The 23982-nt window shown below is 43.7% G+C and overlaps 1 protein-coding gene across 2 annotated transcripts in view; it reads right to left on the reverse strand.

Annotated features, from left to right (window-relative positions):
• Positions 1 to 4832: 4832 nt before the first annotated feature.
• TRIM44 (tripartite motif containing 44) overlaps positions 4833 to 23982 on the reverse strand; it is a 110422-nt gene continuing 91272 nt past the window's right edge. The window contains exon 5 of one of the 2 annotated variants that reach the window (XM_058527144.1): positions 4833 to 4866. In XM_058527144.1, the coding sequence (XP_058383127.1) occupies positions 4839 to 4866 (28 nt within the window). In that variant the 3' untranslated portion in view covers positions 4833 to 4838. Of the gene's footprint in view, positions 4867 to 5202; positions 5263 to 23982 lie in introns of those variants that run through there. The other variant, XM_058527145.1, reaches the window with a different exon arrangement.

Below are 23982 nucleotides of genomic sequence, written 5' to 3' on the forward strand. Positions count from 1 at the left end.
CCAAGTATTCTTTAGGTTATAATCTACTTTGCTCAGAAAATTTAACCTAGGCATGAATCATTTTACTTTGAGGAGAAAATATCTCTCTAAATAATAATGACTTTAAGTCTATCCTTTTGCCACTTCCTAGAGATCTCTTAAGCCACTCTGGAGAAGTCAGGAGTAAATGAGACTCTCAGATCTAATAACCAAAACACCATCAAGTCCAGCATGACCACAGTTAAGAATGCAGACCATCATGAATATTTACACCCAGCAGGGTCCTTTGTGCACAGCTCTGAGAGACAAATGGTATTTCGAGTAATAGTTTATTGATTTCCAAATGCACAGGGGTGCTGAGTCCAAACATCCTGGGATAGCGGTAAATCTCTCTTACAAAATAATTTACATTATGAAAATGATATACTGAAACATTAACTCAAACGTGTAATTCCCTTGCAAGACTCAGTGTTCCCTTGTTTACTGTAAAGGGTGAAAGGGGAAGATGACTAAGGAGGGTATGTGACTGTGCACAGGAAGACAGGCGGAGGACAAGAGACTGGTTGGTTCTCCCCATCCATGCAGTATGGCCTGTCACTGCAGAAAGAGTGGTCAGGTTTAACTCCCATTAAGTATAAATCTACTGTCCCCTCAAGCCCAGCATGGGCTCCATGGCATTTTTTGCACTAGTACATCCACAAGTGTCAATTTATTTTCATTTTCCTGCTCTGGTGCTTATTCTGCTGTTTCTGGTGTGTTCTCAATTCCAAATGCTACTGTTTTACCAGGCAGGCCCTGAGAAGATAGGAACTGTCAGGGCCTTAGAGCTCTTGGATGAGCTGGGGTGGGGACTTCAGAAACACTGCTGGGTAAAGGCAATATTGATGAGATCTGAAGTCTCCTTTATGGGTTTCTTTTTCTCTTAGGGCTGGGCTGAGTCCATCCATAACGAGATTTGTTTTTTAAACATAAAATTCCAGATGTGCTAGGCACATAGTACACATGCAACTGATTTTCTTACTGAAAAGCATGTACTGAACCGTCAGTATAAGTGTGGAATTTCAGGTATTGGCAAGAGAATATTTTCTAGGTGGGGGAGAGGACTTTCTAGGCCCTGCCACTACTACAAGTCATGAATTCTGCAGCTGTGCCCTCAGGCCTGACTAGAATGGTCCGATTCAGGTCATCAAAATGGCTGGATATCCAAATTTCCGATATCATTAGACTTTTTGGAATAGGCTGGAGTGTAGTTTCCTTCAGGGCTATCACCTCGGCTCAATGCTTTAGGAGCTGACAACCTTTGCCAAGGAGTTGCTCTTCTTGTAAGCATCTTGTAAGCATGCATCTAAGCTCTAATTATGTGGTGACACTTGTCAGCAGGGCTGGCAGAAACCTTTGTGGTGGTACATAAGATAACGAGAGGGCTGCTTTGAATTTCCCTTGGTTCGTGTGTGTGTATGTGTGTATACATATACAGATCAGGTATCAGCAGGAAAGTCTTGATTCACTGGACTTGGAACTACCACATCCTCACAGAGCACAGAACTGGCTAGGTTTACTAAAATATGAAGATTTCCTTTTCTGCAGCAGTGCAGTAGTAGAAATTTTCAAATAAAGTCAGAGAGCAGAATACCCTTCACTTTTACTGTTTCTGAGAAGTTCTATACTCTCGAAGGCCTAGAAATACTTTATTTATGGGGAATGGCACCCATAGGAAAGGCTCCCCAAACTCCTGGGGGCAGGCTCAAGTTAGCAATGTGTACTTGATGCATCTGCTAAAGTGGAAGAATAAGGCTACCTTGGTGCCATTTCTGAGCCCAAACTACAGCCATGAAGTGTAATTTTAAAGAAATCATAAAGTGCTATGGTAGGACTGCAGCGTCTGCAAGCCTTTTCCTCCCTCTGTAATTTAGGTGTATCATGGGCCACCGAGTTAGGGAGAGTGAAGTTCAAAATCTGGCTCCAATATTTCCTAGCTGTGTAACTCAAGGCAAGTGACTCTTCCACTCCAAATCTGTGTTATCCTCTGAGAAACAGGGGCCTAGTACAGGGCCTAGGTGGGCCTCAGTATAGGTTAGTTCCTGTTCTGGGCTGTCAGAGCTGAGACTCCAAGCACTTCTTGGAACTGCCCTGGATTCAACAACATCAAATCAAAGGACGAACTCCCCTCTAGCCTCCAGATACCCAACATTTGGAAGGCAGCCAGGGACTGCTGTGAGGACCCAATCCATTCTGGAAACATTCATTATCTGCCTCCCTTGATGACTTCTCCCTAGGGATTCCTGCAAACTCTGCAGCCTGCAGCCAGTCAGGACACAACTGTGAGCACACTAACTAGAACTCTACTGAGCTGGCAGGAGGGCAGCTTCATCAAGCAGGGGCTTAAGGCTGAGCAGCATGCTCCAGGTTTGGGGGAAGCTGGTGCCACTGCAGGAAGTATCCTAGTTCTTACATTGATAAATGCTGCTGGCAGGAACTCAGGAGCCTGGGCAGAAGCTGCTGTGCTGTGTTTAATGCTTCCCTGGTTAAAGTTTTATCAGGTGCTGAAGACAGCAGGAGCCCATAAAGCAAATCTGAAATCCCTTCTAAGTAAAGCAAAAGTGCTTTCCTCGAGGATTACTGATAGGATAATTTATCGAGACAGGCTGGCACGTATTTTTATATTCCCGTTCATACCCACTGCATAAATGCTTGGGTTTCCCAAATACTGAATTAAAGCAATAACATACGATCAGGTATGGAGGGGCCATTGATCTGTCCATTGCTAAGATAAGGTTGCTATTTGAAGATTAAACAGTAATTACTGGGGAAAGACAATACAAGCTTCCAAATCCTAAAGTCTTCTTCATCTTCTGATTTTTATCTCTTCTGAGAGTGGCCGTTGGTCCTTCTTTAAGGGTAGTTCTGTTGGGTATGGTTAGGGGCTGTAATTAGGGGTATACTAAATTTCCCAGTCTTTGCAGGAAGACAGATAAAGCACCGAAACGGTCTTAGCCATTTTCCCGCCACCAGTTTGAAAGAAAAATTCCTTTTTTTTTTTTAACAGCCCAAAATAGTCTCAGCCCCTGTCAACATCTTGACATATGTAGTGAGCTAGGGTAATCCTAATCCAGAAGCATATATGCCTGGTGGCTTCCTGGCCTCAAAGAAATAATTATTTCATAGCATGCACAGGATTGAATAATGATATAAATAGGATTCCTACAGTAAGTAAGTATTGTTTCTGCATCGAAACCATCCTGCACACACACATCAGCTGGCCCTGAAGCTTTGTGATAGGTACACAGGTCACAGGCAGGCAGCACGAAGAGAGGGATTCCCCCAGGGCAGGCTCCTTTGGTTCTGCCTCAGAGGCACTAGAAGTCTGGGCCCTGAGTCAGCAGCGACTCCAAGGCTGCTTGGATATAGTTCCCCAATTGTACTGCTCAGAACTGAACACTCAAACACCACTAGAGGCAGAGGAGAGGGAACACACACCCCACTTGCAAATAAGAATTCCCTGTGAAGTCTCCCATTTTATCCTAACTCTTTATGTGTATGAACATTCTATTTCATAATATAACTGTTTGTTTTATCTAAAAATAAGGTCATCCCCTGACTCCAAGCCATCTGTAAAGTAAAAATGTTTCAGAAGATGCAGGTTTTTTAGCTTGCAGTTTTGTATTCCCTAGTACATCACTGCTTACTTGGGAGTAAAAGGGTTGCAAGGAAATGAGATTTGGGAGTGGGGAAAGGCCTGAAGTCCAACCACGGTGTGTCTCTGCTCATGTTACTTAAGAGGAGAGGGCCTGGGTGTGGGAGATGATCCGAAGGTTATGGGTGGGGAGTGCCATGGAAAGAAGGGTTCCAGCTGGAGTAAAAGCACGGGCTATCTGCTGGGAGATGGAGCTCGGTTCAGCACACCATGAGCGACAGGAATTCTCCCCCTACTGCATTGAAGCCAAATTAGACTAAGCTGGGGGACGGGGAGCAAAACCTACACTGAAAATTCCCATTTGGTAATATATATTCCAGCCTTTCATGTTGTGACAAGACCCATAAAACCTGCAGAATTCACCCAAATAATTCAGGTTCCATCAGATCCTTTAGTGACATTTGGAAACTCAGGCAATTTGAGTTCAGAAATACTGATTTCAACTTTTAATCAGATCTCTTTGGTCTTTTTTTTTTTTTTTTTTTTTTAAGTCATTTCCTTTCTACCTCTTCAATCATTTTTTTCATTTCCACAGCACTGAATTATGAATCTGAAGTCCTGGATAACCTCATGTACTAAAAATATCTCTCTATATTTCTAACTCTTTCTCCAACTCCGTTTTTAAGCTATCCATCTTATTTCACGAAACCACATTTTCAAAAATGTATAATTGGACTTTGAGAGACTATCTACATGGGTTGATTCAGCCCTACTTTGCCCTCATGTATTTCATGCTTCAATACGAATAAAGTGGGGTTTTATTAGCAGGTAGGGAAAAAAATTCTGACTGTCCTTCAAGATTATTCCAGATCCTTCCTATGTAGTGATACTGTTTGGGTATGCAATATTACAGGGGCTGGCTTTCCTGAGTAAGTTCAAAGCAGCCATTGAGGGATTACCTGAAGGACCCTTCTTAATTGCTCCTGGTTGATCAAAGGGGCACTTTTCCTTGACCTACCATGACAAGAGAATGAGAAGCACACAGTCAGTAACAATGAAACTGGTCATCCCTTGGAGAGATATGTGCCTGCTGTGGATCTGGGGACGTATCCGGTGGAAGTACGTTTGTTGCTGGGCAGCTTTCACAGAAATCAGAAGCCGTTACACACATGCTGTCACATACACACAAGGGAAGGAATGATTTTCCACTGGAGACGGCCAGCTTTCATGTGTCGTCTTCTTCACTGGCACCACTACAAAGGAAAGGAGAACAGGTGAGTCAGGACATCACAGGACGCGAGGCAGCCTAGTCTACTGGCTGAAGGCACAGGCTGTTGTCAGACATACCTGGATTCTACCTAACTCTACCTAACCCTTTGGAGACTGTGGCCATGGGCAAGTTCCTGAGCCTCTCTAAGTTCTGACTTTCTTATTTGACTACAGGGATAGTGATGATGATAAAATCTACTTTCTTGGGTTACTGGAGGATTAAATAAGATAATACACGTAAAACTCACAGTGCCTGGTACACAGTAAGTGAATAGCTATTTAAAGGAGCAGGTGAGGGTCATAATATTTTTTTAACTTACTTGACAAAATAAGTTGCTGGTAAAAATCAGGAGTTTGACTTCTCCTAAGCCTTAAGCCATCTATTGTTAGGAGACAAAAACAAAGAGAAGCTATCATTCTGCACTCCCAATAGCACTTCTGACTTGGAATAAACCCAAGGTTTCAATTCATGCCGCAGGGACAGTCACTGGGTTCAAATGTCATGTCTTTAGAGAAGGTACTCTATCTAAGTAGGACTCCTCGGTTATTCCCCATTTCCATCTTATTTCTTTCACAGCCCTTATCCCATCCTATAAATTATTTGTTTGCTATTTACTCTCCCCTCAACCCTTCACTAGAGCATAAAAGAGTAGCAATACTGTCTATTTTATTAACTACTGTTTAGCACTGTAACTGTGCTAGGCACAGAGAAGTGTTTGAGAAATAGTTGTTTTTAAAAAGAAAGTAAAAATAAAAGCAACAGGAAGGGAGGGAGGGAGGGAGTTGAAAGGAGCAGTCAGTCATTATTGCTCTGACCAGGGTTTCCTAGATGTCAGTGATATTTCAGCAGCCGAAAAAGGAGTTGTGAGTTCCAGAGGCGTGGCTAGGGCCTCAGGTGGTCAGGGTTAGAGCCTCCCTGGCTTGGACCAAAAGATACAGGGACTGGGCAGGAAAAAGGCAGGGCCAGAAAGACAGGGGGCAGGAGCGAGCACACTGAGAAGGACCAAAGAAGCAAATGCCTAGTTTCTCCTTCTCTGCTTCTAGAGGCCACTGTCCTTAAAATAATAACAAGAGCCAACTGGATCAAGTGTTTACTGTGTGCCAGGGGCACTGAGATAAACACTCCTAAACCATTCTTTCCATTACTCTTCACAACAATCCTAGGATGTAGGGACTACTACTAATATTATCCTCATTCTGCAGATGAAGAAAGTGAAGCTCTGAGAGATGCAAAATCCTCGGTCACATAGATCAGTCTGTGTCCTTACAACTTAAGGATTAGTCTCAGCTGGATAAAGTCTGAAGGTGGGTGCTCGGAAGGGAGGTAAAATCTCCTTCCTCTGGTGCAGAGAAGAGCTAGGGAAGAGGAAAGGCATGGGTGCATCAGCTCCCAGCTACAACCTAGAAATATTTTATCTCACAAGGGATTATCTATGTCTATATAAAATCCGTGCTTTTTTTTGCATCCATTTGGGAAAGACTTGAAGGGAAAATATCCTAGGCAACAGACTTGTAGTACTTCTGCTAAGGGTGAAAACATTTCAAGACACAGAGCCTGAAATTAAGGTAAGTGTACTTTAGGGGCCAAAAGAACCGACTCGGCAACCTTCACAATCCAAGACTCTGCCTCATTTCCATTCCCTTCTCCTGCCTGTTGTCCAATCATGGGATGAAGGGTGCGTGCTAGCAACGGTTGTTATTAAGGAGCAGTGTTCCGTGGCATCTGTCCCAACGGGAACAAAGGGTTTTTTATGAAAGTATCTCACCAGAATCAAGGCACCATATTCCCCCCTTTGGTATTACATCCAAAGCAAGCTCTTCTTGTTCTCTTGTCAATGTTCCTTCAAATATGAGAGGTCTAGCATGGCGACTGTGCCCTTTCCTTTAGCTGCAGGTCACTTTTTAGCATTCTTTAATTTGAGATGCATAGTTTAAAGAGTTCATGAACCTACTGGGATTGTATACAAAATTTTGTCTGTGTGTTCCTTTGTCTGAGAGAGGCCATAATTTTCATCACATTCACAAAGAGGTCAACAACGCCTCCAAAACTGAGTATAATGAAATTATAAATAAATTAAGTTCTTTCTGAGTTGCCAGGTTCTTGACTATGAGACTTGTAGAGTTCGCTTGGGGAAAAGATCAGAAGCCCTGACTGATAAAATCTTTTCTCATTCTCCTGAGAGAGATCTGTTCTTGGGCCTGAAAGATATAGTTCATCTCACAGTTTAAAAGCATGAGACCTTGGGATTCTGGCATATCACTGATTTTTTCATTTCCCAAATGGTTACTGACTGTCTACCAGGTATTAGGCACAATGCTAGGCACAACAACAAATAAGAAGGACAGGGCAGTTGCCCTCATGCAATTTACAGCTTAGTACGTGAGAAAGAGAGGGAATTGTTTTTTCCAGAATAGCATCTTCAAATAAAGCATATTCATTTTCATAATTAAGTAATAACCTGTTTTTCACAATAAAGAAGAAGAACAAGGATCTTAACGGCATCTATAGCATAGAGCTTTGCTCACCTTGTGTGTGGTTGCTCCTGGAGGGTTGCACAATATAATTAGCGTGAGACATTATCTCCTGAACGCTCCCTCTGCACTTTGTATACAAGCTGGTCTCTGTTCATAAGATTTTATCTTAACTAGTCTATAAAAGTCTTTACTTTCTCCAAGGGAAGTAACACAGCCTTCCACCTCAGCCATATACCATCCTCTGAAACATCTACTGGTCACACTTAGATTGATAATTGGAGTGGGACTCAGAGGTTATTGAAATTCTTTTTAATGTCTGTTTTGTTGTTGCCGTTGCTGTTTTGAGAATGAACTAAGGGTGTTAGATAGGCAGCTCATTCTGTAGTAGGTAGTTACCAATGAAAGAGGCAGCATTATATAATGGCTTTGAAGTTACCAGACTGAACTAGGTTCAAACCCCTGCTCTGGCGCTAATGAACTGTGGGACCTTGGGTGAGTTCTCAACCTCTCTGAGTCTCAGTTTCCTCGTGGTAATACTATGTATCTTACAGGGTTATTGTGAAAGTTTTACGTATTTTATGCAATATAAATGATTAAAAATGTTGGCTCCCTTCTTCAACCTCCCTTCCTTCTTCTCCTGAATCAATATCTGCCTCCTCCAAACCTTCCTTCAATGTTCCTAGTTCCGGCATCTGAAACATTACATTCCAGAGCAAGTGTGTTTCTATCCCCAAATGCCCTTAAATTTCTGGAGAGCAACAGTGCCCTTCTATGCTTGCTTGGAGAGTTGTTTTTATGACAGCTCCAGACCTAGTGAAATATAGATATTAAACAGAAAGAAGGGCTGAGTTGCAGGGTTCCAACCCTTCAACCAGACAGGTCCCTAGAAAAGTCAGCCCCTGGCAAACACTGGTGAGAACAAATATTGAGTAAAGCCTAGTTAACTGGCTTCAGTCAGAGATTAATCTAGTTTGAGAGTGCTGTTGTTTCTAAAAGCAGTGGCTTCAAAACTGGGGTACACAGACCCTTGTGGTAAACAGTGACTTTCCAGGGGGTATTTGGGCATGAGTAATTTTAAGGAAATAAACGTCCAGATCCTCCACTTCCATATACACTCTTTCTTAAAAGTGACCTTTCCAAGAACATGCCTGTGATCTACAGGTTCTCTCTTCAGCCACTTTCACGTTTACAATCACCTAACTCCCACTGCAGAAAAGAAATGCTTACCTCTCACCCTCCTGAGTCTTACCATGGGACAATTTTAGAATGCCTGGCTTCTAAAAGGAGTCCTATGAGAGCAGGGCAAGAGATAGTAAAGGAAATAATCCCTTATTTCATCCAGGCAATAAACTCTTGGCAAGGTTGTATGCCCTTATCATAGATCTACGAATTCACGTTCAGAAGTGAGATAAGGTTGTCATGAAGTGTGTACAAATATGTTTATTTGAACTGAAAAAATGAAATCAGACTTGGATCTGATGGAAAGCAAGACTGATTTGGCTAGATGGTTTGACCATAAAAACCATCTTTGCCAATTAGATTTCATAGTGATTCTTGTCTGTAAATTTAAAAGCTAAATCTGCAGTGCCAAAGGTTTGACAAAAACATATATAAAACTCATACTACATAATATGTCAGAAATCACATCTTTTTCAACTACCTAAACTTGATATACAATTTCAGGTGTTAACTTAAAAATGGGCAAGGAGGGCCGGCCCCGTGGCTTGGCGGTTGAGTGCGCGTGCTCCACTGCTGGCGGCCCGGGGTTCGGATCCCAGGCGCGCACTGACTCCCCGCTTCTCCAGCCGTGTCCCACATGCAGCGAATAGAGGGATGTGCAGCTATGACATGCAGCTATCTACTGGGGCTTTGGGGGGGAAAAAATGGGCAAGGAGGCACAATTTTTTCTAAATTATTTTAGCGGGTATAAGAACAAGAAGTTTAGCTAAAGGAACCAAGGGCTCCTAAATTGTGACTGGGAGGGTGGTGTGACATTTAACACTTCCCTGGCTGGGGGTAGGGGTTCAGGTGACAGAATGGGACTAAGGAGCCCCACCCAGCCGGCAGAATGCTGTGTCCCCCTGTCTGTTGGGCACTGTCTGATGAGGAATCCTTTTTCTCTTGTGGTGGTGCCTGTGAAATTGAAGGAGTTATCAGAGGCATGCCACAGCCCCAGTCATACTCAGCCCCTAAACACCTGCTGATAAAGTGATAGTGACTGAGGAGTGTTTCACTGCCTGACAATTTTTTAGATGGTCCATATAGATAGGCAGTTCAGCTTTTCAGCTTCTGTGCCCAGAGATGGAGTCTTATCAGAGGAAGTTAATAAATGAGGTGGCAGGCACTCTGACCTCACAAGTTTAATAGTTTCTTTTCCTGAGAACTTAATACAACTTAATTTGATTTGGCATCACTCATATCTGCTAAGTCCTTGGCTATTTACTAATTAATTATTGCAGTAAAAGAATTATTCAACTCAAGAGGTTAGAGAAATTAAGAGGTATCAACAAGGGAGGAAGGCTAGATTCAGTTGAGATTCAAAAAGATAGATTTAGTATTCTCCAAAAACGAAGCCACACAGGTACTGTACAAGGAGCTCACTGGGAAGTCTCAATTGACCATCTGAGGCTGTGGCTGCCCAGTTCCAGTAAGTATGTGATCACCCCAGCTGGGGGATGGGCCAAACACCCAGATCCAGAAATACTCCTCCACTAGACAGGGCAGAGCTGCCACTTTTGTCTCCCATGTCACCTGCCCAGCAGCCTGGGCTGAAAGTGAGGGGGTTACTGTGCTGTAAGAACTTCTGTATTTAGCTGCCACCTGTGGAACTAAGTTAGATATAAATATAAAGTAAAATGTCCTCAGTTTATTCTGGGTGAACTGAGAAAAACATGAGAGGACTTCAGAGTTCTAGTCCTGGCTTTGCAGTATGACTCTGGGGCCGAGTATCCTCAACTGGGAAATTAGGATGCTTGGCATTAGAAGTGAAATTTAGGAAGATTCCAAACTAGACAAGAGCTAAGCTCCTTTCCCACTTACACACTTCCTAAGCTAATGAATTAGCTCTCATTTATACTGCATTTCCTCTTGCCTCCTGTGTACTCTCTCCTTCCCGTTCCTCTCCAACTCAATCTGAAGGCTGGCCTAAACGTTCCATGTTCTTTCACCTCTTTTTTCCACCTGGGCCCAAACACGAGGCTGATGACTAGTACTGCTTGATCAGTACCTAGTACAGACCCAAGAGTAAGCTCTGGTATGAACAAAAGCCCCATGATTCCTCACTTCATCATGGTTCTGGACAAAGTCTAAGGTGGCTCCAGTCTTGCTGCGTCCTCTGCTCAAAGCACAGGAAAGACAGGGAGAAGGGCTCTTCTCTCTCTAGATCACATTCTACCTTATCTCGTGAACCTTCTCCCTTTCAGTAATAACCACTTTTCACAGAGGGCTGACTTAATGCTCCTCGCACTGTCCTAAGCACTTTATATACACAACCTCACTAACCCCTAACAGTAGCTTTTGGATAGGTATTATTATCTCTATTCTACAGAGGAGAAGATTGAGGCCAAGAGAAGCTACATGACTTGCTCAAGGTACACAGCTTGTAAATGGTAGACTATGCAGACTCCAGAACCCTCGATGAAACTGGACTTGGGTAAGAGGTGATACATGAACTGGTATCTTCTGACCCCTGGTTACCCAGCCAGTAAGTGACAGCCATTTAAGTTCTCTGAGGCTCATTTTTTTTCACCTGAAAAATGGGATGATAATGCCTACCTCCAAGGGTTGTTGTAATGAGATGGAAGGTACATGCAAGTTCTTTCTTAAGATGAAAAAATGCCAGGCAAGGGTAGGATTACTCTAGAAGGAGAAGGAAATACAGACACTGGATGTGTCTCTCAGCCCTCATAGCCACCTCTGCCTCTACAGACCTATGCAAGTACTTTTGAGAGAGGCCTCAGGTCCACACTCTGACCACAGTGCTAAGTTTGATCTCCACGCACCCTGCAACCTGTTTACCATTTTTATAGGTGGCTACCCTTCCTGCACTCCACAGGGGCTGTGTGGGTGGTGGCCTGTCTCTATGGAAGATGGACAGGCACCAGCAGACCTGTTCAGACAGTGCTCTTCTATAGGGAGACACTTGAATGGAAGTTACAAGCAGGCCACTGTCCAATCTGCTCTCAGAACTCTCTTCTTTAGGACTGAGTCTTCTGTTGCTGGATTTATAATGGAATCATTTCCAGCTTTCTTTGTTTTTTAATTCAAAAAGTAACTTTTTTTTTTGCTGATCTGTACTTTCTATAACAAACAAGTATTGCTTCTATAAAAAAAAAAAAAGATCCAGTGTCACCCACCAGTGATAATCACCATTAACACATTGAAATATATTTATCTATACCCTTTCCATGCATATATAAAACTATATACTTCACAGGTTCTTTCATAATCTGCTTTTTCCACTCAACTAGCAATCATGAATACCTTTCCTTACCAAGAAATGTATTTCTATACGATGATGATTTATGATTAAATTGTATGGATTTACCATACCTAATACTGGACACTTAAATTATTTCTACTTTTTCACTAGTACCCACACACCTCTGTGACACACATCCATGTGGATAAATTTTTAGGTTCATCCTTATTTCCAAAGAAAAATTCCCAGAGGGGGAACTCATGAGTCAAAGGGCATGTTTTTGTTTTTTAAAATAAACTTTGTTTTTTAAAACAGCTTTAAATTTACAGAAAAATTACAAAGATAGTACAGAGGGTTCCAATACCTAGTTTCCTCTATTATTAACATCTTACATTAGTATAGTGCATTTGTTACAATGAACAAATACTGGTACACTAGTATTAATTGAAGTCCATACTTTATTCAGATTTCCTTAGTTTTTCCCTAATATCCTTTTTCTGTTCCAGATTTCATCCAAGATTCCACATTACATGTAGTCATCATGGCTCCTTAGTCTCCTCTTAGCTGTCACAGTTTCTCAGACTTTCTTGTGCTTGATAATCTTGACAGTTTTGGGGAGTACTGGTCAGGTATTTTGTAGAATGTCCTTCAGTTGGGACTTGTCTGATGTTTTTCTCATGATAGGCCACGGTTATGGGCCTTTAGAAGGAAAATTACAGTGGTAAAGAGCCATTCTCTTTAAGGGTACATATGACCTAGCACTATTGATGCTGATCTTGCACACCTGGCTGTGGTAGTATCTGTGAAGGTGTTTGCACTGTCAAGTTACTCTTTTTCCCCTTCCCATACTGTCCTCTTTGGAAGGAAGTCACTATGAACCACTCACACCTAAGGAGTAAGGAGTTATGCTCCCCCTCGTTGAGGACAGAGTATGTACATAGATTATTTGAAATTCTTCTGAACATGAGATTTGTCTCTTCTCCTTCATTTATTTATTTATTCAATCATTTATATCAGGATACTCATGGATATTTATTTTTATACTTTGGGTTAAAATTCAATACTACTTTATTTTGTTGTTCCAATTGTGTGGCTTTGGCTTTGGGAGCTCTTTCAGTCAGCTGCTGTGGCCCCTGACATACCCCCATCAATGTGGGGTTTGTTTGGGTTTTGTATTTTTGAGCACTTCCTTACTTTCTGGCACTGCAGAATGCTCCAGGCTCATCTTATATGTTTCCTGCCTCAGTCCTAGAATCAGATATTTCTCCAACAAGCAAAGAATATGTATTTTTAAAGGTATTTGCTATATTGTTGTTAAACTGCCCTCCAGAAATCATCTTACACTGATTTACAATCACTACTCTCATAGGTATGACAATGCCCATTTTCCCCACACCCTTGCCAACGCAGGGCAGTTTCAAAGTGTCTGTAAGGATGAGATTGTGTGTGTGTGTCTCTCCTCTCGGAAATAACGTCCATATTATTATTTGGTTTCCTGTTGAACTTCAAGAGGAAAATGTCACGGGGGCAGCAAGTGTTCCCTTCTCTCTGCCTTTCTGCTGGCCTTCCCCAACCTCCCCTCCATCCCCCAGCACTGCTGGATTTCTCATAACTGGCAACCTCCTGTGGTGAGGGATGAAAGGAACCCTGCCCAAACCCTCTATTAGGGCTCAGGCAACTCCACGGGGCGGGGGGGAGGGGTGAGAAGCAGAAAATAGCCCAAGGGTTTACCTTCCCTGTTTCCCGCACCTTCAGGAAATCCACCTGACCCAGTTTCCTCATATTTTCTTGGCGAGTGAATAATGGAAACGAAATCTCTCTCAGGCAGTTTCCTTCCACAGAAATCTTAAACATAAGATTTAATAAAATGCCGGACTTCAAATTTCCTGTTGCCTCAGCTGCTGTATCTTACAAGTTACCAAAGGGAGAGGGAGAAAGGATCAATAAATAAATATACTCTTGACACTAATCTCTAATCTCTGTATGAATAGTAGGCTTTTTTCTTCTTTTTTTTAAGTATCCCAGATTAGTTCTCAGTAGTTTTGAGTCCCACTATGACCCCGAATTGAGGTCCGGAAGTTGTAGAAAGTTGGAAATTGGAAGCACACCAACTCCCAAAACTTAGTGTTACTTCTCACATGGCAGAGGCTTATGAATGTGGATGTAAGTAGAGACACCTAGGTTTGAGTAACAGCTTTGCATTTACTAGCTGTGGGATTCTGAGTTCAGTGTTCTTACTTGGAAATGGAGGACAATTTAGTACCTACCTGGAAGAGTTGCTGGGAGGATTAAATGAGGATTAATGTATCTAGAGTGCTTGGCATATACATAAAGAGCTTGGCATGGTATCTGGCACATAAAAAGTGCTTAATACATTTTCTAGTCATAGATGAAGAAATCAAGGCTAAGAGAGGCTACAAGTCATACAGTGAGTTGATGAGATGAACTGGAAATGAGAGTTTCTGAATATACCATCATACCTGCTAGCTCCATTTTCTCTAAGAATGCCATTTATTAACAAAAGAAAAGAGCTAACACTGTTGTCACACATGTGCTGTAGGCATCACACTGTCATTTGAACGGATTCAAGATTCCTTCTCAAGCCTGTTCTCTTGGTGTTTGGTAATAGGCCCTGTGTTAATAACAACAGTAAACAGCTATAATTTACTGAGTGCTTTATATGTGCCAATCATCGTGCTCAAAATCTTAGAAGCACCATCTCCCTATCCCATTGAGTTCCCTAGCAAGTTCTGTTGAGTCACGCTGCACAACCTCCCCATGCCTGTCCGTCCTCTCCCCCACTGCACCGCCATCTCTTGCTTGAACTACTGCAGTTGCCTTTTGACAGGCATTCCCACTTCTGTACTTACTGCACTAGTTTAGTTTTCAAGTAACGCATTCAGAGTAATATATATATATATATTTTTGTGAGGAAGACCAGCCCTGAGCTAACATCCGATGCCAATCCTCTTCTTTTTTGCTGAGGAAGACTGGCCCTGGGCTAACATCCATGCCCATCTTCCTCTACTTTATATGGGACGCTGCCACAGCATGGCTTAACAAGCCGTGCGTTGGTGCGCGCCCAAGACCCAAACCGGCGAACCCCGGGCCGCGGCAGCAGAGTGCGTGCACTTAACCGCTTACGCCACCGAGCCGGCCTCTGGCGTAACATTTTTTAAAATGTGCAACAGATTATGTCACTGCCCCACTTAAAAATCCTTCAATGGCTTCCTATAGCCTGAGAATAAAGCCCTTGGCCCACAAATCCCTACAGGGTTTGGCCCCTGCCTACCTCTCTAACCTACTTCGTGCCACCTGCCGGTCACACTGGCTTTCTTTCTGCTCTTCAAATAAGTAGAGCTTGTTCCTGCCTTTAGGTCTTTGCATTTGCTGTTCTGTCTCAAAGGCTCTTCCCCTCTTGGCTTGGAATGATGGCTTCTTAACATTCAGGTCAGCTCCAATGTCACCTTCTCAGAGGCTTTCCTCAACCAAGCAATCTATAGCAGCCACCCCATCCCCACACTATTACACTAGATGACTGTATTGTCTTCACAGCACTGATCACTATCTAAAATTACTTTGAGATGATTAGAGTCCTTAACTATTTTGTTGCCTGTTATATCACCAGTACCTGATACTTGTACCTGGCACCAGTGAAACTTCAACAAAAAATTTTTAAATGAATGAATGAGTGAATAATCAAAACAACTCCATAAAGTATTACTGTCCTAGAAACCTTCTAAGCCTTCCCAGGCAAACTATGGGCAGCTTGCTGCTCTTAGAGATACTGCCCAGGAATCTCATGGATGGCCTGCTTCTACAGGTGAGCCCCGGCTCCATTTCTTCTCTGTCACTGCAATCACCAGGCACATATAACCACTGGGGGCACCAAGTGTGGATTAAAATGCTGTATCATAAACAGTGATACTTTTACAAACAACTAAGCCTGACTGCTAAGGGATGGGTGTGTCCGATGGACAAGGAACGCAGTATCACTGAGGGCAAAGCAGAAGGAAGCTCATGTCCAGCCCTTCCCAAGCAAAGAAACTTGAAGAATCAATTCACCTTCATGAGGAAATGTTCTCATCTGCCTTCCTTATAAAACAGCTGCATGTTTGGCAACTTCCAGCCCTCCATGGTCCAGCTGTGAGCTATGCTCAAGGCAGTCTTAGATTCCAAGATTTTAATGACCCACCCCTCACCCTAATGACTATGGAGGGAGAGAGTCATCCAGGCCAAGACGGAAGTAAACGAGTGCTTACTCATTGCTCCTCTCCTTCCCTCAGATGAAACGTCAGCTGAGGCATGGAGCCCGAAGTGGGAAAGCTGGGGTAGTTATTGTGGTAGCAATGACGGATAGTGGAAAAAGCACACAACTAAGGGTCAGAGGCATGGCTTCAAGACCCCACTCCAGCACACATTAGCAGTACGACCCTGGGTGAGATACCTCTTTAAAGTTTCCACATCTGTAAAATGAGGATTATGATGCATATAAGTACTCACTAAATGGATGCTATTTTATATTTGCTAGGCACTGAACTAATCATTTCACCAACATTTTCACTTTCAGTTTTCATACTAATAACTCTGTGCAATAGCATTAACACTCCATTTTACCGATGACAAAAGTAAGGAGCTAAGAAATGAAGTGACATCCCAAAGTCCCATAGCTAGGCAGAGCTGGAACTACAACCAAGGTCTGGCCCTTGTTTTTAACCCTAGGCAGGGGATTCAATGATGAGGGAAGGCGGCATATGAGGGGGCTTGTGAAGTCAGCTTGGCTGCATTTATTCAGCCAGGTTACTGGTAGTGCCTCATTACCAGTAGCAAAGGTGGTAACCCTGCTGATTGCTAAAGAGTTTTGCAAGGACTCTGCAGACTCAAACTTCAGTTTGGACACTAATTACCGGAAAACTTTCTCCCTGCTATGGGGGATCCCAATAGTCTCTTAAAAAATAAAAGGTACAGCTATATGTTTTCAGTTTTTACAACTACAGTCAATCTGTGACTTTCCTGTAGTAACTTGGCTGCAAGTTACCCATTTCCCTCATATTCTCACTTTGGTTCTTGTGGATAAAAGGGCCTGCCACCAAGACACCATCCCCTGGACTTACGACAGCAACTGTCTGGGGTCAGACATCAGTTTCAATTTCAATCCCATCTGTCCTGAGGTGAGAGGCCCCAGGTCTCATTCTTTTAGTTAGATTGCATAGAAACTATCTTTCAAGGCTTCAGCTGATTTTCACTCCTCCCCACTAGAGGATAAAATCTGAGTTAAGCTGAGATGATGCCCCTTGGTCTGCCTTCAGGGAACCAGTGAGGAAGCTGGTCTGACAGATCCCTGCTTTGCCCTTGCAGCCTCCAGGGTCTCGGGGATTCAGCACGCCTTAGTGTGGCTGGACTGCAAATGTCAGTCCTTGCCACCTGAGCTCCCTGGAGGCTGAATCTGCTTCTCATTCACCATTTTATCACCAGTGTTTAGCAACACACCTGGCACTTAGGACGCATTTGGTGGCTGGCACACAGCATCTCTCACAACCTGCCTTGGCCTAGGAGAAGGGATTTAGCTGGCGAGGTGAACAAGGAGGAAGACTGACCTTCAAGGCAGAAACTATGTCTGCAGGAAAGCAGACCTTTCTCCTAGGAGCACTAAGATCTGTCTGCTTGGAGAACACCTAAAGGAGGCAGTATACTGTATTAGGATCACCCACTTTGCAGTAAGACCAGGATTCCCATCCAAGCCCTTCTGAGCTGTGTGACTCTGGCAAAGCTATTTAACCTCTCTAAGCCTCCTTATCTGTGAAGTGGGGAGTCCTTCACTCCTTCATGCTTTCAGGGAACAAATATTTATTGAGCACCCACAATATATTAGGCACTGTAACCGGTGCTGGCATTACAGTAGTGAACAAGACTGACAAGGTCCCTGTTCTCATGGAGCTTAATTTCTAGTGAAGGAGACGATTGATAATCACGTAAACGAATAAATAAGTTCAGATAGTGGAAAGTACTATGAAGAAAATAAAGCAGGATGCTGGGAGAGCGAATAATGGGTGCATGTGTGTTGGGGGGCAACTTCAGAAGGGGAAAATATCAGGATCCACCTCTTAAGAGTTGATATGAGTACTAAATGAGATAATGGATGTAAAGTGTTTAGCATATTTACAAACAAGTAGTGAGCACTCAACTAAATTCAACTGTCTTCATATCACTTCTCCCCAAGGCAGTCGGTTCTCTTTCACCTCACAGTGGCTGAGCCCTACTATGTGCCAATGAAGGGACTACGGAGGGGTATCAGATAGGAGCCCACAGTGTGGCAGCAACGTAATCTATGCGGTATGAGAGAAGGAAGAAGTGGTAAATTCCACCTACAGAGTCAGAAAAGACTATCAATCAATGCTGACAGATGGATGGGTATTTTCCAGGAAGACTATGGGGCCAGAAGGAGGCCATGCCAGGTGGAGGGAACAGCTTGAACAAACTCTTGAAGACGTGAAAGAGCTCGGCATGTTCAGGGAGCTGTGAAAAGTTCAGAATGGCTAGAGATGAAGTGTGAGAGAGTACACCGAGAGAAAAAGTATCCCATCAGCAGCACCTAATGCACATCTTCATGGGTCATGCTTGAAGTGTCTCCTAATAAGATGGAGGGCGGTGTGGATGGGAAGGAACAGGAGATGAGAAGGGTGACAGGGCTCCATATGGCATCTACCACACTGCCAGCACTCCAAGATGTGAACAGGGCTATGTTTAAAATATTCAGCCTGGCTTCTGTGTGACATTCCCCAAGGCAGCACAAACAGATGTTTCAGGGAAAAAAGAAAAAACAAACACCCGTGGTAACTCAATATAAAGCGTGTGTGGGGGAGGCAGGCATCAGGTGCTCAAATGTGATTATGCCATCAGCACGAGTCTGAGACTCTGCTCGGAAGAGTACCTCAGGTGGCAGGGTATGATCCTGGGGTGTGGTGAATGGACACTTGCTCCCAAGCAGAGCCAAGGACTCCCTCTTTGCCAAAGCCAGACTCACTTGTCCAAGAGTCTAAGGCCCATGCTGGGGACAGTGAGAGGGCTCTGAAATGGGGAAACAGAAAAGTACACGGAAGTTTCTTGTGGCAAGTTAATAGCTCAGGCAACTCTGCCGGCACGTCTTCTCTGAGATGTAACTGTGGAGCAGACGTTTGTGAAAGGGAATCATTCAGACAGAGGCCTGGTTCCCTGCCTGTTTATTATTCTGTCCTATCCCCGCCCTTGCAGTAAACACTCTTGTTATAAGTCTCCCTAGGAAATGGAGAAGAAGGTAAGAAAGTAATCCGTACTCCCAATATTCCAAAAACGCATGATACAGCCAACAGGTCTGGACTGTAGGAATCTGCCCCTACTGGGAGGGAGGCTGCTTGATGCAGACAGCCAAGGAGATCAACCTCACATCCACTTTACATTCAGCCAATCTTACCAGAGGCTCTCCCGGGATTCCAGGTCAGTGCTATCTGATGAGAGAGAGCACTAGCTAGAAGAGAGGAAGAGATGACCCAAAACACACGAACACACCAAACAGGAGAGCAGAAGCAAAGACAGAAAAGAGGAAGTGAACACTGCAGGTCTCCATCCTTTGCATGTCATCACCCAATCTTAAGATTGAACAAAGCCCACTGCTCTGAACCAAAGGGCTGCCCTAGGCACTGGAGAAAGTAACAGATACCCAACGTGACATCATGTAAAAAGCAGACATGGTCTTTGTCACAGTCAAAAGACCTCCCCATAAGCCGTTAAGCCTAAAGACTTTATCAAAGTCGTTCCTTTAGTCTAAGGTACTGCACTTCTGGCTGAGCCCCTACAGTTAAAAATCAGTACAGGGGGCTGGCCTGGTGGCATAGTGGTTAAGTTTGCACACTTTGCTTTGGCTGCCCGGGGTTTGCAGGTTCAGATCCTGGGCATGGACCTGTGCACCGCTCATCAAGCCATGCTGTGGTGGTGTCCCACACACAAAATAGAGGAAGATGGGCACAGATGTTAGCTCAGGGCCAATCTTCCTCAGCAAAAAGAGAAAGACTGGCAATGGACGTTAGCTCATGGACAATCTCCCTCACCAAAAAAAAAAAAATCAGTAGATATTATAAGATAAGAGTAGGCCTTGGGACTACCAATAAACCACTTGAGGACAGAGGAGTTTCTGGGTGAGCCAGCTGTCATCTTAGAAGCTGATAGGATGAGGTGGATGGTTAAGTTTCGCTAGCAAGAGAGAAATGATAATCTTTAAAGGCTGAGGACTAGAGTGTAAGTACAAGGTGCTAGAGGAAGCAGATAAAGATTATTAAAGACACATTCTGCCTTCCTCCTAGTTTTTCCTGAAGCCAGCTCTGTTTGTAATACTCAAATGACAGAATCTACCATTCAGACCTGTTTCATCCATCTGCAGAAGAACCTGTTTATGGCTCAGTCTCAACATAAATCAGATGTCATAAGATTTATTTATGATACCTGGAAAGTGATTGCTCTCCACCGGCCCAATTACAGGGCCCAGCCAGAGCAGACAATCCAAACACCCCAAAGGGCACCAGGGGAATGTTCCTCTGAGTGTGGAGTAAGGCCCAGTCACCCTCTAAGGCTGCGTGGTTGAGGGGCATCTGGCAGCAATCTAGATGGCTCCCTGCTGTCAGACTGAAAGGAGCAGGAAGAGCACAGAAAAACCAAGGTTTGAAGCCAGTCCTTCCACTTATCACCTGGTCCCCCTGGGCAAAACTTACTCCACTGGGCCTCAGTTTCCTCATTTGTAAAGCAGGGTCAATGATTCACATGCTCTTTGTGAATGTAAAAGCATGTGGCACATGGTAAATGCTCCATAAGCAACCGCTTTTCTCATGAAACGGTGAGCGAGACAGTGCCTGCAGGTATAGACTTTGCTCCCTTCTTCCTGCCTGGATTACACGATCTCGCAGGCTCTCACATTGAGTCCCAATCAGAACTAAATTTTCTACAGGACAGTAAATATGTCAGATGGCTCTTCTATACCAGCACGAGAAGTTAACAAAAAGCGTACAGACCTTTTGCTTTCCCCACCCACTCACCCACTCACCACTTAAAACATTCTGCTGCAGTCTTCACACAGCCCAGCGCAGAGGGGTGGGAGGCAGGGAATGACAACAAAATAAATATTTCAGCTAACCAATTTGGGGAAAAAATGAGAGAATTCTTTTAGGGGTTGTTTTTAAATTAAAAAACACTTGCTGTTTTTTATAAAGCAAATGCCCCTCCTCTTTAAAAACTATTTTTAGGGCCCGTGGCTGAAACATATGAAAGAAAGAAAAAAAGAAGTTAAAAAGAAGATGATAATTCTGTATATAGGAGTTTAAGAAAAGCCTATGGAACTCGTCTTATGCTCAGCTGGAAAAAGAAGGCTCTTTTCCTTCCCAAACTGCTTCTCCAATCTCTGCTAAGTCTGATTTCTTTTTTCCCTCAGCTTTATTGAGATATAATTGACATATAACATTGTGTAAGTTTAAGGTGTACAATGTGATAAGGTGTACAATATGTACAAAATTGTGTATATATTGCAAAATGTTTACCATGACAGGGCTAGTTAACACATCCTTTACCTCGCATAATTACCATCTTGTTGTTGCTATTATGATCAAAGTCTGATTTCTGACAGTGCTCGGAGCCCTCAGGGGATGAAGGACTCTGGGGGCTAATCATATGCCTCTCCTTGCCCACTGCAGAGGAAGGGAATACCAGGCTGTGGAAAGGGGGTTAGATTAACTGAAGGGGCCTAGCAATCAAGGCGGGAACCATGGTCTAGTGAAAGACAAGATCATCACCCACTTAGCTCTTACTCATTTTAACTGGCACGAATGGTCACAACGTGGCTGTAAAGGGCACTCTTGCTAGGGGTCAAAACCAGACTCTCAAATTAGCCCTAGCACAGGAATGTAAAAATTGTCTGGAAGAGGAGAGTAGAATGACTCCATGAAGCTGACATAACTCCATACTAGAGGCTTTATTTTCTCTTTCATTCTAACTCTCCCACCTCTTCCCTCTGGTAAAGAACAGTAATGGCATTGAAATCCACAGTTAATCCTTAAATCTCTGTGGTAGCTCCAGTTCTAAACTCCTCCTTCATACTGAAGGTTTTAACAGCTGTTAACAAGTCATAACAAGGACCTCTCTTGCTCCAGCCTGGAATATCGATATACTTTCTCCTTCCCTCCCCAAATCATAACCAGCCTTCAAGCCTATGTCTTCCATGAAGGCTGTGCTGACCACTCCAGCTTACAGAGACTACTTATCATTTACCTCTCAGACTCACAGAGTCTGTGTCCTGCTTGTAGGGCCAAGCGGAACTTAGCGGTTATACTGTTCATGGGGGAGTGGTAGAAATGCAGGATCCTGAGAGCTGGTGACATCAGGTGAGCTAGAAACAGCCTAACTAAGAATATGCATGAACGACTGCCATGGAGGCAAGGCTGGAGTCAGAGCTGGCAAGAGGGGCAGAGTGGCAGCCCTGAGCAGTGAGCCATGTCCATAAACAGGATAATTCATTACAAAGTCCAAATTTCAGAAGGCTCAGGAAAGCTAGGAAGCGGAGTGCAAGGTGAGCAGGACTGAAGAGTTCAGGATGGAGGCTGTGAGCAGTGGTGGGCACCGGAAGCCTCTTGATGAAGTCTTGGCTGTGCAGTTTGGGGCAAAGCCTCTGAGGCTCAAGAGAGTCACACAAGATCGGGCACGAGCACTTAACGTGAAATCCATTTCCTTGGCATTGATTACCTGCTACCACAGGGGTCTCTGGTGGTGCTGTTAACCCGCTATGATACTTGGCATTTCCTCCTTTAGACAGCCAACTGCTGCTCGAGGGCATGTATTGTGACGTAGCTCTTACAACCCTGATTAGCAGCTGTGTGTCTAAGATTTGTGAAATGAAGATATAAGGGATTTGCATCTTTCCTCCATTTCCTATACCTTACTCCACCTTCCCCTCAGTGAAAACAGTCACAGTTAGAAGGTTAAAAAACAGTGGCAGGCAGTCTAGGCTCCCAGCTGGCAGGCCGTGGAATAATGGTTGTTGGCTCTAGCGAATGAAGAATGCTCTTAAAGGCACGCATTCCTCCCCACAGTGATAAGACAGAGACACTGCTGAAATGTACTTCTAGCTGCCCTGTGTTCATTCCCTTTGTTTTCGTTGGTGCTGTTTAAGAACGTAGAAATTTACACATACCATAATCCTCTACCCATTATACTTCCAGACACACTGGACAGAAGTGGCAAAAGGTGTGAGAAACCTTTGGAGCCACTCCTCCAGCTGCCTGCCAGCTGCTCAGGGACCCAGCATCTTGCTTTGCTGGAGCAGAGCCTGGCTCCCTCCTCCAGTCCCCACTGCCTTCCCAGAGCTCAGCCACAAGTTCACATCAAGCCACAAGGAGCCATCACAAACTGGGTGCCTGCTGGGAATATCTTTCTGGTGTTGAGGAGCCATTAGAAGCACTTAACAAAATCACAAAAGGGAGGTGAGAGAATACTTCGGGGAGAGCTATAGGATAGAGAAGGCAGAAGGGAAAGCCCACCTCCTACCTTGGAGGAAAAACAGGCCATAAAAAGCAAAATTCGTTCTAAAAAATGGACCTGCCTTCAGGAAACTCCAGAATACTGTATCTTTCAACCACTCTCCTGCTGGGGCCAAAACACTTCAGGGTGCCTGGGAAACCTTTTGCTAACACAAACAGAGTAAAATCACATTTTAAGCAACTATATATTTTTTAAAATTATTCAATGAGCATGCATTACAATAGGTACTTATATATAACTTTCATTCAATTTGGACTGCATCTCTGTGAAGAAGATATTATAATTCCCCATTTTACAGATGTGGAAATTGAGGTTCAGAGAGGTCAATGACTTGACCACATTTGGAGCCCAGGTTTGTCCGATTGCAAAGCCAAAGTTCTTCCTACCAAAAGGAATGTTGGGCTGGGCTGTGAATCTTTCCCAGGTCTGCATCATTCTGACCTACCTGTTGAATCTGTTACTCCTGGGTTAATTAGGTATTAGCATGGGTGGTCTGTAGAGCACAGTGGCCTTTCCTGTCCACCTGATTAAAGGAAGAATGAACCTATCTATCTCAAGTGGGCTAATGGAGTCTCTTCGATGGGATCTTTCTTCAACCTTCTAGTTGTCAACAACCATCTAAAAGGAAGGACTGGGTTCTGAGATAAGTAGA

This window comes from Diceros bicornis, chromosome 31, assembly GCF_020826845.1.
Source record: "Diceros bicornis minor isolate mBicDic1 chromosome 31, mDicBic1.mat.cur, whole genome shotgun sequence".
Classification (NCBI taxonomy): domain Eukaryota; kingdom Metazoa; phylum Chordata; class Mammalia; order Perissodactyla; family Rhinocerotidae; genus Diceros; species Diceros bicornis.